Genomic DNA, 14,482 nt, shown 5'->3' on the forward strand with positions numbered 1-14,482 from the left:
TGAGGGAGGCCCTCAGCCCATGTGTGCTAGCTTCAAGCCAGACTGTCCAGGACAAGTGGCACCCCTTTCCAGGACCGGCCGATAGGAGCTACCTTCTAAATTCTTAGTCACATGCAGGTAAGATAGGTCTTAAAAATTCATGTGATTAGATAAACTAAGGTGTGTATATGCTGCTAGGAGTCTCCTTATATTTTTTTTGTTCCTTATTTTGTTTTTTTTTTTTTTTTTGTTGAAAACTTCACATGTGGGTACTGTGTTTCCACTATTTACATACCTTCCTCTCCACACTCCAGCTCCCCCAGCTTACCCACTTTGAAATTCATGACCTCTTCTCTACTACTGATACACACTCAGACACACTCACATGCACACACATACACACACACCCTGCTGACTTTTCAAAAAGGAGATTTTTAGTTTTTAATTGTATATACTTTTGTGGCTGTAGACACACGTGAGGGCAGGTGCACACAGAATCCAGGCAAGACTCCAGAATCCCCCTGGAGCCGCAGGCACAGGTGGTGGTGAGGCACCCAAAAGTGGGGAGGAGGGGCTGGGAAACGAACTGGGGTCCTCTTGAGAGCAGTGTGCGCTCTTAGCCACGGGGATATCTATACCCCCTCCCCCCCTTTTTGGTGATTATGAAACATGGTTTATTGTTCTAAACAAAAACATTTCCTCCGGATCCCTTCTCGAGGGGAACATCTAGGTAATTCAACTGTTGTCTTAACTTTAGGAAAACATTCTGACCGTGTGCCACAGACACAGCTACGGTGATGCCATGGCCTGTGGGTTCGCCGGCCATTGGCACGTGTTCCTAGAGAGGGGTCACCCCAGCCCTTTTTCAGACATGGCATTTCTAAAGCTGCTATTCCCGCAGCCGTTGCTCTGGAGTCGCCCATGCCCGTGTCATTTCCACTTCAGGACTTCCTCCCACTCCTCGGCTGACTCATGATTCTTGGGAATTGGTGGGAATATGGATTGCATCTTACTCCGAAAGTCCTTTATCTGGAAGAAAAACAAAACATCAAATGTCAGGAGGGAGGGAGGGACAGATGAGGCCCGATGAGACAGCATCATCGCTGAGTGGAGTCACCCCACCCCTCATGAACACAGAGCAAATGACAGGCCAGGGACGCTGAGGACCGCATCCAGAGACACAGCACCCGTTCGCCCCAGTGTGAATCCACCAACTATGTAACAGACAACGTTGCCCTCGGTCTAGAGGGCAGCACGTCTAAATCGACATGCCCCAAGTCGTGTATGGGAAGAATGGGCTGCACAGTGGCCTTCATTTATAAAGATGCAGGGCAGTAAAATGTCTGTCCATCTAAATACACGATTAAACTCAGGCCAAGAGTTTTAGCGCTGGAGGGAGGGACAGGAGAGAGAAAAACCTGATGACAGACATTCTAGAATCTTCTTATGACCCAGTGTAGAAAACCTACACTGAGAGTTTGTCAGTGAAAGGCCATTTGAGCCAGAGTCAAGGAGGGGACAGGGAGGTCACACCATGTAGTGCTGCGCTGCGTGGTGGGAATCGCTGACGTAGAGGATTCCTAGGTGCACACTCAGCCCATCCTTCTGCGTGTACGTGATGCTGACATGCAGAGTTCTCAGTAGCAGGACAATGGTCCAGGCTGACCCCATCACATGTTCCTCTGGACTCAGGTGCTGAGCAGGTTCACAAAGTTCCCAGGACTCTCCAGCAACACATCCTTTCCGGGAGGGGCTATTGGAGACACGGGTCCTTTTTATTTTCTGTTGTTGATATGTATTCATTTCAAATGGAGGCTAAGTCTTTACCCTGTTGCCAAACTCAGAGTTTTCATCTTTTTCAGAATTTGTAAATTCTAGACTAGTTCCTAGTCTGCAAGTCATATAGTTGGTGACAGGACTTCAGTGTCAGACAGACCTCTGCTCAAAGCCATGTCCCTGTCCTGTTTCCTCTCTTCCCAGCACCTATACATGCAGAAAGGACAGTAAATTACCTTCCTGAAGAGCTGCAAGAACACAGTGAGGTGTGCACACAAAGTGCAGCCCCTGACACACGCGAAGTACTCAGTTTGGGAAGTCCGTGACCACTGCAGTGCTATCCAGATGCATGTGCTGTATTCCAGATGCTAAGCTCTCATGGATGTAAACACCACAGCATGTTTACTAAAAGCATAGCTTTATAGTTACATGACATTTGGTGTGATCATCCTCACTATTTTATGGAATCTGTAGGTAAGCTGTCTGGATTCCCTACACCCATTTGCTAATCTTTGCATAGCCAGGCAACCACTCTACCATCGAGCCTCAATGACACCATATTTCCTTGTCTCTTTCTTGTGTTAGGCAAACATGATAACCTCTGCTCACAGAAATCTGCCAGCCAGACGCTGATCTTGAATATACACATGGGCATTGTCTTTCCCTAGTGCTTTGTCTGGACAGTACTTTGATGAGCCTACATGAGAGGTTCTCCACTAGCAGTAGCCCTGGAGAGGGACCAGGACTGGGAGGAGTTTCTTTTGTAGTCACAGTTGCTGTGACTATTGTTTGCAATTGGTGGCAGGCAGGGGTAACTCAGAAGCTGACTATCCAGGATTCACATGCAGAGCCTTGTCAAACATGCCATTCACAACCCATTGTATCTATATATCTAAATCTGCATAGGTGTTCGGAGTTGAAACCCAATGCTTGCCTGGCCATGGTTTGCAATCTGCTGTTCCTTTTGTCTTTCTGGCTTCTGCTTTTACAACTTGTGTTGTGTTGGACTGTCTAGCATAAGTAGGAGCATGCTTGCTTTCCATGGTGAAACCATCACCATGATACCCCTGGTCAGCTGCTAGGAAGAGAGACGCTAGAAGTACCCTGGGAGGTGGGAGGTGGGGTGGCCGCTCTAGTCACCTGATTGTCCAATCCTTAAGTATTGTATTACTATTTGTTCCTGAGGTCATACATAAGTCACTGGAAGGAACCACAATTGACAAACCACCAATAGTAGTCAGGGTATAGACTCAGATGTGGGACACTCAGGAGGGGGGTCCTGTGCCCTCACGCTGTGGAGATGGAAACCCAGAGTCTACAATTATGCAATACACAGGTTCTCAAGCTGCTTCAAAGATGGGACTCCATAGGGTTCCCAGCTTGAATCATATCTATATCGACTATGTATCAGTGAAGGTCATGCAGAGGTCAATGGGTTATTCCCATTTAAAGATGCCCTTGAAAGAAAGATTTGAAGATGGAGTACATTAAATCTGGACATAAATATACTGAGCATAGCTCACAGCTATTGCACAGCACTTTCCCCTGCCCCAGAAGTCGATGAAGGCTCATTCTGGTCACACTACCCCAAAGCAAAACTGCATGTCCTCCTTTGTAGCTCGCTCTTCCCTTGTTCCTTTGACCAGAGAGTAAATGTTCACGCTATGGGTTGCAGGGTCGCCCTTCTAAAGCAAGGCCTCTGTGTGCAGCTCCAGGCTGTTTCCTGGAGACCTTGGTGTGTGTGGGGTGCTCTGGGTAAACCGTATTCCCTGGAGAAAAGAGTCTACCTCTCCTGGAACCTTGTCCTGAATTCCTGCTGCTCTCATGTGCGAGCACTCTGTTGTAATGTTACAATGCTCAAGTGCAGTGCCACAGACAACTGGGAATTATAAGTAATCTATCGGACATTCAGGGAGCTAGGTCCAACTGCTACTATGTTAGAATAGAACTGAGATTATGCCTCTACTAAGGCTCTCACTAACCTCCCAGTAGCTTCCTCAGAGCTGGGTAGCCAGTACGCCAGGGGTAAGAATGAATAGCCAGTGGTGTGGCTTAGAGAGCCTGTTCCAGGTGCTGGCATATTTATCTTTCGCCCCTCAACACGGAGTGTGGCAAATGCTAGCCCCTTCTATAGACAGCTGGGGACAGGGTCCTCATCCCAGCTGTGAGGCAGGTCTGACTGCACGCTGTACCTGCTCTCTGCACTGCGTACATGGGTGCTGCCCACACTACCATGGCATGTCTGCGCTGTGGAAGAAGAAACTGAAAACCATTTTGTCTGATATTATCTCTAATCTCATAAATCCTTATAGAATCAACTAACAGGCAGTTGTTGGCACTAAAAGCTGAGTTGATTATTATTATTATTATTATTATTATTAATCATTAGTTCAGGAGCATCTGCCCTTATTATAGGCTCTACTGAGAGAGAAACCCAGAGATGCCTCTGGTAAGGGGCCGGGGTGATTTAAGCATCTGGTAATTGGACTTGTGTAACAACAGCTGGAAAGCACAGCCAGTTGTGTTATCTGAGTGAGAAGAGCCTTCCGTTTGCACTTGGTTATGTGTCAGGTACCAAAGCACTGGGGTAAAGCTTCACAGTGCCACATGGCAGAAATGATGTCCACCACCCAACACAGGAGAAACCAGAGCTGAAGGGGTAACCTGCTAAGTGGCTGGCTGCCTACTGATACCCAGGACTCTCCCATGGTCACTATGGTTCTGTGAACTACAGTGACTACAATGACAAAGTGCCCCTAAGCCTTTCGAACATGATTTAAAACCAGAACACACACTTGGACATTTTAGCCTGGGTGATCCCAGGACCACATTACTGGTGTTCACCAATGGTCAGTCTCATCCGCTTCTGTAGGTGAGGGTTATACTTCACCTCTTTGAAGTTAGACATCCACGTGACTTGTGGGTGGACAGAAGAAACAGGTCATATCCAGTTATTTAATCACACATGTTCGACTCTCTAGGGCAGTCTGTAGGGGAATCTTGGAACCTGTGGCCTCGGTGGTGCCTCAGGGACAAAGCAAGCAGAGGTGCCATTAGGTCATGGAGGGGAGCTTTGCTCCATGGACCCTGCAGGAGTGAAAACTAGATTGTTAAGGCATGGAGGTGGAGGATGCTTTTGTGTGTGTATATGTGCATGAGTGTAGACATGCATGTGGGTAGAGGCCAGAGGTCAACTTCAGGTATCGTTTGAGAGCCGTCCACCTTGGGTTTTGAGGCAGGGTCTCTGGCCAGGACCTGAGGACTGTTGGGTACAACAGGTGGATTGCCAGGGAGCCCCAGAGATCTGTTCATCTCTTCCCAATGTTAGAGATCCTGGGGACTGAGCTCAGGTCTTCATGCTTACACTGTAAAGCACTTCCTGGTATCAACCCCTTCCCCATCCACCACTCAGATTGTTTTGATCATAGCACAACCCAGTCTATGCTGGCTGAATCAGGAAGAGGGCTACTGACATAAAGTACCTCTGGGGCCCATCACTAAAACATCAGTTTGCCTGACAGAAGACTAAAGAAAAGCTGGAGGCTGGATGAGAGGAGACAGACACCCTAGCTCCCCAAGATGTGAACATCCCATCTCCTGAAGTCAGCCCACCATTTGGTGCCTTTACATCACTACTTCCCAGGGAGTCAGAACATTTCTCCAGCTTTTCAATTAGTTAAGTATAGGCGTTTTGATCAACAAGGGTCATTTCTATCTATCTATCTATCTATCTATCTATCTATCTATCTATCTATCTATCTACCCACCCATCCATTTATTCATTTTAAATGGGAAGATTGTTGTCCAGTGTCTACTTGATAATATTCACTAATCAGCTTTGGCTTGGTTCAGAGAGCAGGCACTGACAGCCTGGTGATGGGAAGACCCAGGGATGAGGTCTCCAGTGTTACCCACTGCTCAGTGGCATTAGGAAAGTGAACGGGAGGCTTCCCACATTGCTGTTATTAGTCTTATTTAGGTAAAGGGCAGAGAAGTATCTTTGTTTTCTTCTAAACCATTCTGCATCCCACCCATACAGTCCAGAATCTTCAGTGAAGACAACTGACTTAGAAATAAAAAGTGAACACGTAACTTTCTGAAAAGTACAATCTCACTGAGGCTTACTGAAACACCAGGTCCCAGGACACAGTTCAGGAGCTTGTTTCTGTCACAGAAGGTAACTGAGCAGCAGGATTACTCACTCGGTCAAGGCCACTGTGCTGCTAGGACCTGCCCAGCAAGAACCATTTGTAACCTGTATCTCCATTTAACAAGACAACAGGTTCCCAGCAGTTCTCAAAGGCTTTTACTAAGCCAGGCTTCATCTGTATAACTGCAATCCCAGGGATGCTCTGTATCCTTGCCAAGCCAATGGCAGCACCTGTCCTCTGCAGCCAATCAGTCCTTCCTACAGCCAGAGTACCATGTCGATGTTAACCTGAGTCTGCTACACGAGAATAATGGACCAATTCCCCCCCCCCATCTCCTCTCCCTCCTGACTTTTCTCTCCCACCTGCTTTTCAAACAGCTGCAGTCCCCATTTCATGATGTCTTAAAAAAAAAAAAAGGATTTTTTTAAGTGTGTTGGCTGCACATATGTATGGTACCATGTGCGCTCTGGGAACTTAACCTGGATCCTTGCAAGAGCAGCAAGCCCCATCCTTCCTCCTTCCTGTTCCCTTTATCATGTCTTAATAGTTCAGCTGGCAGTGTGTTCCGAGACAATGAAGGCAGTCTCAAAATGTATCACATGAAAGTCTGTGTACATATTTTTACTTTTAAATGTAGGAGTTACTTTCTAAAATGGCATGTGAGCGGCTGTGCATGTGAGCCACCCAGATGGACTATGACAGCACACACACTAATGATAGCTGTTTCCTTCATGTCACACCAACAGGCAATAACCAGTACTTCTAACACCAAGAATACCTTTAATGCCGCCACCCAGAAACTGAAAAAGCAGTCACCCAGCCGCTGGATGCTACACACAGGAGACTTAAACAAGAGACCTTCCAGCTTTTGGACCCCCCCCCCCTTCACCCCACACTTGGCCGTGCACTGCATTTTCTGTCTTCAGTATCTTTAGATGGGTGACTTAAAACTTAATATCTTTCTGGATTTTCCAAACAGTCTCTGCGCTCTTCAGCATCTGGGCCTCCTCTGTAGGGCTCAGCTTTACCTTTATAATATCAGATATGCCATTCTCTCCCAGGATACAAGGCACACTGAGGAACACCTCTTCTTTGATTCCGTAGAGACCCTGAATTATGGTGGTAACTGGATGAGTTTTCCTGAGATTCTTCAGAATACTCTCTGCAATATCAGTTACAGACAGGCCAATGGCCCAGGAAGTATAACCTTTCATTTTGATAATGTTATAGGCACTGGCAATGACTTCTTTGTGGACATCGCCCCATTTCTCGGGGTCTTTGTTTGTTCCTATAGCTGAATTCAGCTCTCGCAGAGGCACACCGGCGATGTTCACACCACTCCACACAGGGACACTTGAGTCTCCATGCTCTCCAAGGACCCACCCGTGGCAGCTTTCAGAGTGGATCCCAAGCCTCTGTCCAAGCATGTAACGGAAACGAGCTGTATCTAGGTTACAGCCGCTTCCAATAATACGGTTTTTGGGAAACCCACTCAACTTCCAGGTTACAAAAGTTAAGATATCCACTGGATTGGAAACAATAATAATTTTGCATCGAGGGCTGTGCTTGATAATTTCTGCAACCATTGCCTTAAAGATGGTTACGTTTCGCTGGACTAAATTTAGGCGTGTCTCATCTTTCTCTTGGCGTGCACCCGCTGTGATAATCACTACCTCAGAGTTGGCAGTGACATGGAAATCCTTGCTGCAAACAATATTTGGCATTTTCATGAAGACACTGCCATGCTGGAGATCCATCGTCTCACCCTTCATTTTTTCTTCATTATTATCAACAAGGGCGAGCTCGTCAGTCAAGCCTTTTGCTATGATGCCGATGGCACAGGCCATACCGACTGATCCAGTTCCTACAATGGAGACCTTGCTGTGGAGAACGGGCTCTTCGGAGCTGGTGTGCTGGATAAGTTCACTCTTCACGGTCGCCATGGAAGATGTGGGGGTGAGGCTCCACCAGGCCCGGTTGGGAGGGACACGCTTCACCTGACTGGGCCATAGAGCTATGCCAAAGTCCTTGAAATCTACCCTGGCTGTATTCACTCTTCTGCTGGCTCGCAAGATTCTTGTAGCCCAGGCCATGACTGCGCACTCAGGTGGAGGAAGTGAACAGCGTGAGGAAGACAGTTGAGGCCACAACGGCAGTTGCTAGGCAGTACAGACGCAGCCCTCCCTCCCACTGCGGCTGCGCAGTCCCCCAACTGTGCTGCGCATGGGCTCAGCGCGCGCAGGCTGGGTTTTCTTGCTCCTCAACTGCAAGCCTGCACCGTGGCTTTATAAAGGGCTTCCACCTCCAGCAAAGACATACTGTAGTTTGTTTTACAAACCCATATTCTTTACTATTGATATATAAAGCCCAACCCAGAACCCTGGAACTATCTGTTTGTTATTCTTAGTGTACAAAGCAAGAAGATTGGTCCTGGCAACTCCAGATGAAAATGAGGCTAAAACCTTGAACCACAACAAGGAGGGTTGTACTGTCTGCCAAGAGGCAGCTTGGCTGGAGAAATGGGCTCTTGGTTCGGTATATCCAGCAGGAGAACCATTTGTTTATGAAGGATTTTTATCTGTATTCTAACCATGGTGCATACCAGTGAAAGGCAGCAGGAAGGAAGGGCAATCTGGTCTACACCGGAAGAGCACGGCCCTTCTTTCTCCTGCCAAAGGAAAGCCTGTGATTGCATCCAAATTAAACAGCAAAATAGCTCGGTGGTTAAGAGCACCTAGTGCCCCTGTAGAGGTTGGTTTCTCAGGACCCCCACATCAGGTGGCTCACAATTGTCTTTAGCTCCAACTTCTGAGACCGGATAGCCTTTGTGGGCATATAGTTCACATGGTAACAAAAATTCCACGATCTCACACACACATTCACATAAACAAATTTATATATATATATAAAACCCCCACAAAAATCAAAACAATAATCTTTCCCTAAGCTCTCCAATTTCTTACGGAGAAAGATGGCCCTTAACCCTCTATAATGACTTTTTAACGTTTAGCCAATGTGTACATTAGACTATTACTGAAGTAGTGAAATAAAGTTACCTTTCAAACCTGGCGTGGGTATATCTTATCTGTGTTTTTCGGGACAGTCTTATGAACTAATTTCAAATTCTGAGAAGATGTAAACATTGCACTTTTATGAAAACCCTAATAAACTACAAAGGCCCCAGTACACATGATGGCATTTTCTCTCCACTAATCAACTCTGCCCACGTGATGAACACTCAGAGCACTTCCTCTTGGGAAGTCAGTGACATGCTCTCCCAAATGAGGGGCCCAGGGACAGGTAGCCTTTTTATCGTTTGTAATTTCTCAATTTTAGGATGCTGAGCCCTGGCAGAAAAAGAGTATTTCATAGACTTGAAGAGGAACTCTTTTCTCCCGCTGCAGAGAAGCTGGGAACTGCTAGCAGAACCCTTAGCCTTGTGATTTGCCAATGGTGTTCCATGGTTTCAAGCCAGAAGGGCTGCCTGGAGGAAACAGCCACCATGACACACGGTTTAACACAGTTAAATTCCCTCCACACTGACAATCAGATTTATGGCAGCAAGCTGTCAAAAACCGGAATTTAAAAGGAAAAAAATTACTCCCCCCCCCCCATCTTCATTGAATGGTGGCCAGCATTTAGAGGGGCCTTGTGAAATGGCCCCGGACCTGCTTCTTTGTCCCATTTCCCACTTGACAGCCGTCCCCACCTCCTCTCTGGGATAACGCTCCTGGCCAGTCAAGCTGCTTTCCAGGATGAGTGCTCTTGAGTGTGAGGTTAAGGACATAAAGACTCTTTGCTGGATGGCTTCTGTCCACAGTCATTTTCTTTCTACAGTCTGAGCCTCTTCAGAAATACAATCTCTCTGGCAGCTGCCTCTTCAGCCTTTCCCCTCAGTCACAACTAAATCAATTTGGAGAATCAAAAATGACAACATTACTCTTTTCAGGTGGAGACCTAATTCAAATTACCTATTAAAAGTGCGAAGTAATGTTACAGCTGAGGCAGGATGACACCTTAGTGCTTTTGGTTACATCTCTTAGGAGGCAGAAGTTGGGAATCAGGACCAGCGGCATATACCAAGACTGTCCACAGTGGCCACCGTACCACCGTCTTCAGTCATTCCACCTGGACTCTCCCGGCCAGCTCTGGAACCTTCCTTTTCCATTTCTTCAGAGTCTAGCAACACCATCCTACTGCAGACCTCTCTCAGTCCTCCAAGCTGAGCTAGGTTTTAAAACTCCTGCGTCAGCAATGCTCTTTGTAGCCCATTACATGACGTGTTATAGACAGCTAAACGTAAAATACTACAGATATGCCAGAGAGAACTCACCCGGATTTATCACACTCCTGTCCTCTAGAACAGATCTGGGCACAGGGACAGGGATAGTAAGGAACTCCAGACCTGAGGTAGGCCAGCTAAGTCCATGGGACATGCTGAGATTCTCAGGGTAGAAGCAAATAGAGTCGGAAGGCTTGGCCCCTTAGGGGCTGCTTGGAAGGCTAATGAAAAAATTTAAAGAAAAGAAAAAGCTACAAAAGGACTAAGGGCATCTTAACTACTTTTCCTAGTTAGGCCTTTCTCGAACCTCAGACACATTCACCCTGAGACAGCAGCAGCAACACACACACACACACACACACACACACACCACATATCACACCCACAGTCCTGGACATACAACAGAACCAGTACTTGGTGGCAGAGAGAATGTTTTAATCCTTCAAAACCATTTAAAATGTGAGAAACCGTGATAACAGTCAGCAGAGGAAATCCTCAATGCAGAACACAGGGCTGCTGAGGGGGCGGGGCCAGCGTCAAGGCTGACCTGGAGTGGCACACAGGGAGGGGACTCTCTGCAGAAAGCAATCAGAAGCTTGCTTTGTGCTTGGAAATCCATAACATGAAAACTTTGTAGTTTTTTTTTTTTTTTTAAATTAGGTTAAAAATCTAATTGTGTTGTTCCCTGACTAAAGTGGTCCTCAAGTGGGAGTCTTTACAAAGAGTGGCACCCGAGAGTGTTTCCCTGTCAGGCAGGCCTTCTAAGCAGGACACAGGTATAGGTGGAGAACCTCCCCAGAAAGCGCTCAGAACCAACCTCTCCCCGCTCCCCTCTGCTACAGAATGAAACACTGAAAAACCGAACTCGTCTGTTCCTCTGATAAATTCTACAAATCACATTTTTTTTGTATCATCATATTCATAGTTGTTGATTTAATGTGAAAAGGCAACTCAAGACTAACCACTAAAACAGAAGCGGCTTTATTAGCAGTCCAAGCCTGATTTTCGTAACTTATGTTCCTGTGTAGCCAGGGCCATGTAAACTCTTCTTAGGTGAAAAAGCTAAGAAGCCCGGCACTGCAGTACCAAGTACTCGGGCACCACTGAAGAGCGGCGACTGGGCAGGCAACCGTGGTGAGTCTGGATGTGGTCAGAGAGGTAGCGGGGCTCCATCAGTAACCCTTTCAACAGGAAGCCATAGAAGGGTTTTAAATGAAGGAAGGGCATGATCCATCTGACTTACATTTTAAAAAGATTTCTGGCTGCCATGTGGGGGAAATCAAGGGGAAATAAAGGCGAGGCCCGGAGACTGGACAGGAAGCTTGTCACTGCACAAGCAGAAGATGACCACAGGCAGAGAGGGCCATGCTCAGCAGTAAGGCTTACAAGCAGAGCAGGGCAGTTCATGGGTTAGAAGAGACACAGGAAATGAGACAAAACCCTGGGCTTTTGATTTCAACTGGGAGATGAGGCAATGAAGGCATTTCCCAATTGGAGAAGATGAGAGAGAGAGAGAGAGAGAGAGAGAGAGAGAGAGAGAGAGAGAGAGAGAGAGCCCAAGAGAACCCAAGCACTCAGGCTGGTGTGTGCTGTCAGCAGACACGTTATGAGACAAGGAGGTGAAGGTGGCCAAATGCATCAGGGAGGCAAATCTGAGGGGCTGGAGCTATGTTTGGACAGCACTAGATGGCTGGATGGCTTTAAATGCCAGGGTCTAGATGAGGGAGCTGAGTGGGAGGAGAGCCGGGAATCAGATCTGGGTGTAAAGCCACGACAGTAAAGGCAAGCCAAGGGGAAGTGACGACCCGAAGAGGGGATTTCATAGCTGGAGTAACCTGAGCATGTCCGAGTGCTGCAGCAGAAAGACAGCCAGCAAGGGGAGGGGCTGAGATGACAGCAGCTGAGTCTTTGGGAAGATGACCTGGTGGTGGCAGTGGTGGTGGGGAGGGAGCAGACACAGACTGCCCAAAGAGCTGGGTCAGGTCTGCGTGTATAGTCTGTCCCTCTTAATGCGGTTCAGCTGCAGACGGGGTGCTCGAGCACCCCAGAAGTCGCACAGGGGCTGCAGAGAGGGATGGAGAGCACAGGAGCTCCTATGATTGCCCTGTGGGAAGAAGTGGCCCCAGGTGGAAAGGCTGCAAAGTGGAGGACAGGTGACAGAACACAGTGAGACGTACTTATGAATGGCAAGCTGGCTTTGCTTTGGGGCAGCTTTGTGGGTGCTGCCATTCAGGGGGAGTGCGACCAAAGAGTAGGTTGCAGGTTGGGAATAAATGACAGGCCAGTGGGGAGGAAGCACACAGGACACCTGTGTATATCCAAGCCCAGTGCCCTGAGCCTGCAACACAAGGTGGGAGTGAGGTCACCTAGCAGCTAGACCCCGAAGAGGAAAAGATGGGGGCCTAGGGAAGGGCTGTAGGCAGTACTGGTGCCCAGTACTGTGGTATTGGCGCACAAGTGAACAGAGCTGCCAGGAACAGCCAGGCGAGAATCAAGGGAAGAAAAACAAATGCACCATCAAAACCCAGACTCTTTCAACACAAACTCAGACAACTGCAACAGTTATCACAAGAGGCCAAGTCCCACCCAGCTCAATTCTCAGAATGAAAGCAAATGCAGGCCACGAAGAGTTTAATTTTGAAACAGGGTTTCCTTCTGTAACTCAGGCTGGCCTTAAGACTAGAGATTTCTCCCAAGTTCTGGGATTATAGATGTGTGCAATGTCACCAGGAATAGCATACACATAAATAAATGAGCATGAACCTAAGCTGATCCCAGCACCCATTTAAAGGCTGGTGCGGTAGGGTGGGCCTGAAGGCCCAGACCTGGGAGGAGGTCTGGGGCTTGCTGGCCACAGTCTAGCCAAATCAGCAAGCTTTAGGCTAAACAAGAGACCCTGACTAAAAAGTAAGATGAAGAAAGCTCGAGGAAGTTGCCTAACATTGACTTCTAGACCCCCCCTCCCCCAGTTTTTTATATATTCTGGAAGTCTTTTAGTTGGGAAAACTCAATTTCAGAGAACACTTCATTTTCTGTGTACAACTGATGATAATTATATAGAAATCTATCAACATATGTAATGTTCCGGAATGTTACCCATTTGTAAGAGACTAATCAATAAGAGGTGGGTTTGAAAATGCCACTTAAGGGGAGGCAGCAGTGTCAACTCTTTCTGCATGTAGGGCTGTATTTAGAGAGCTGCTCATGTGACCGGGACAAGGGAAAGACAAAACCCCAAACAGGTGAGGTCAGCGCACGTGGGACTATGGAGGTGTCAAAGCCTGGCTTGTGTGGGGCCTCTGACATCGAGGCTCTTAGGGTACCACTTATCTCACACCTCAACTGATGCACAGTTCCACTTTATAAAATACTTTGAGACCAAATTTTAGTTATAAAAAGAAATTGGTGGGTTTTTATAAAGAAGTAGTTTGGAAATGTGCACAAAGAACTGATCCCCCTCCCTAGGTTTAAAAACAAAAGCACTCAGGTCATTATCTCCCACTTCACACTGAACGAGACCACAGGATCCAGGCCCTCTCTCACCAGATTGCTCTTCCACATTTACATCAAATGCCTCTCCCCGGTGCAGTTAGGCCAAGTTAGGCCATTAGAGCTGCCGCAGTGGAATAGGAAATAAGGGTGACAGAGATGTTCTTGTCACCTCAAACTTGAGCTGACTAGCTGATGCACCGTGCTATTTCCAATTCATTTTAAAATGATTCCAGGAAAATATTCCTCAGTGGGCTAGGCTGACAGAAGAGAGGCTGCCAGGTCATGACGACTCTGTTCTGCAGTCCCGGCAAACCCTGTCAGGAGGAGGAGGCAGGCAGAGTAGTAATCGGAACAAGAAACTGGCTCTTTCCTGGGGGCAGAGCATTAGATTAGGCCACTCCAGAATGGCTGCCATTAAACAATTTGCTAGGAAACTCAGACTTGCTTTTAACCTTTAGCTGAACCAGTGGAACAACCAGCACTTAAAAGCCTACTCCCCTTCTTTGACACCTTCAAAGTTAAAACTTGCAAGCCTTTCCACAGTTTTACTTAAATATGGGTCAGCTGTTTCATTTAGATGCATAAATGAAATAAAGTAGGGATAAATGTACTCTAAGGGACACTGTGAGATGGACTCATGTTTTAATAAGAGACATTGGATAGACATGCCATGTTCTAATAAGAGACAGTGAGATGGACCCATGTTCTAATAAGAGGCACTGTGAGATGGACACCCCATGTCTAATAAGAGGCACTGTGAGGTGGAGACCCCATGTTCTAATAAGAGGCACTGTGAGATGGA

At 47.2% G+C, this 14,482-nt stretch overlaps 2 protein-coding genes across 3 annotated transcripts in view; both read right to left on the bottom strand.

The window, feature by feature from the left end:
* Nucleotides 1-410: 410 nt before the first annotated feature.
* Tmem242 (transmembrane protein 242) overlaps nt 411-14,482 on the bottom strand; it is a 38,041-nt gene continuing 23,969 nt past the window's right edge. Inside the window, exon 4 of the mRNA XM_021221441.1 lies at nt 411-1,008. Coding sequence (XP_021077100.1) covers nt 910-1,008 — 99 coding nt within the window. The 3' untranslated portion in view covers nt 411-909. The remainder of the gene's footprint in view (nt 1,009-14,482) is intronic.
* Nucleotides 6,667-8,100, bottom strand: LOC110338173 (L-lactate dehydrogenase A-like 6A). Of its 2 annotated transcripts, XM_021221440.2 has the most exons (2): nt 7,629-7,910; nt 6,851-7,466 (listed from the first exon to the last, which is right to left on the bottom strand). In XM_021221440.2, exons 1-2 carry the CDS (start codon nt 7,847-7,849, stop codon nt 6,851-6,853), a joined length of 837 nt encoding a protein of 278 aa, XP_021077099.1. In that variant the 5' UTR covers nt 7,850-7,910. The 2 variants fall into 2 exon arrangements, with proteins under 2 accessions (XP_021077098.1, XP_021077099.1); XM_021221439.1 differs by having other exon boundaries at nt 6,667-8,100.

This window comes from Mus pahari, chromosome 21 (genome assembly GCF_900095145.1).
Source record: "Mus pahari chromosome 21, PAHARI_EIJ_v1.1, whole genome shotgun sequence".
In the NCBI taxonomy this organism is placed as follows: domain Eukaryota; kingdom Metazoa; phylum Chordata; class Mammalia; order Rodentia; family Muridae; genus Mus; species Mus pahari.

Excerpts from the sequence above, each read along its gene's own strand:
- LOC110338173 (XM_021221439.1), bottom strand. The coding sequence starts at position 7,999 with ATGGCCTGGGCTACAAGAATCTTGCGAGCCAGCAGAAGAGTGAATACA.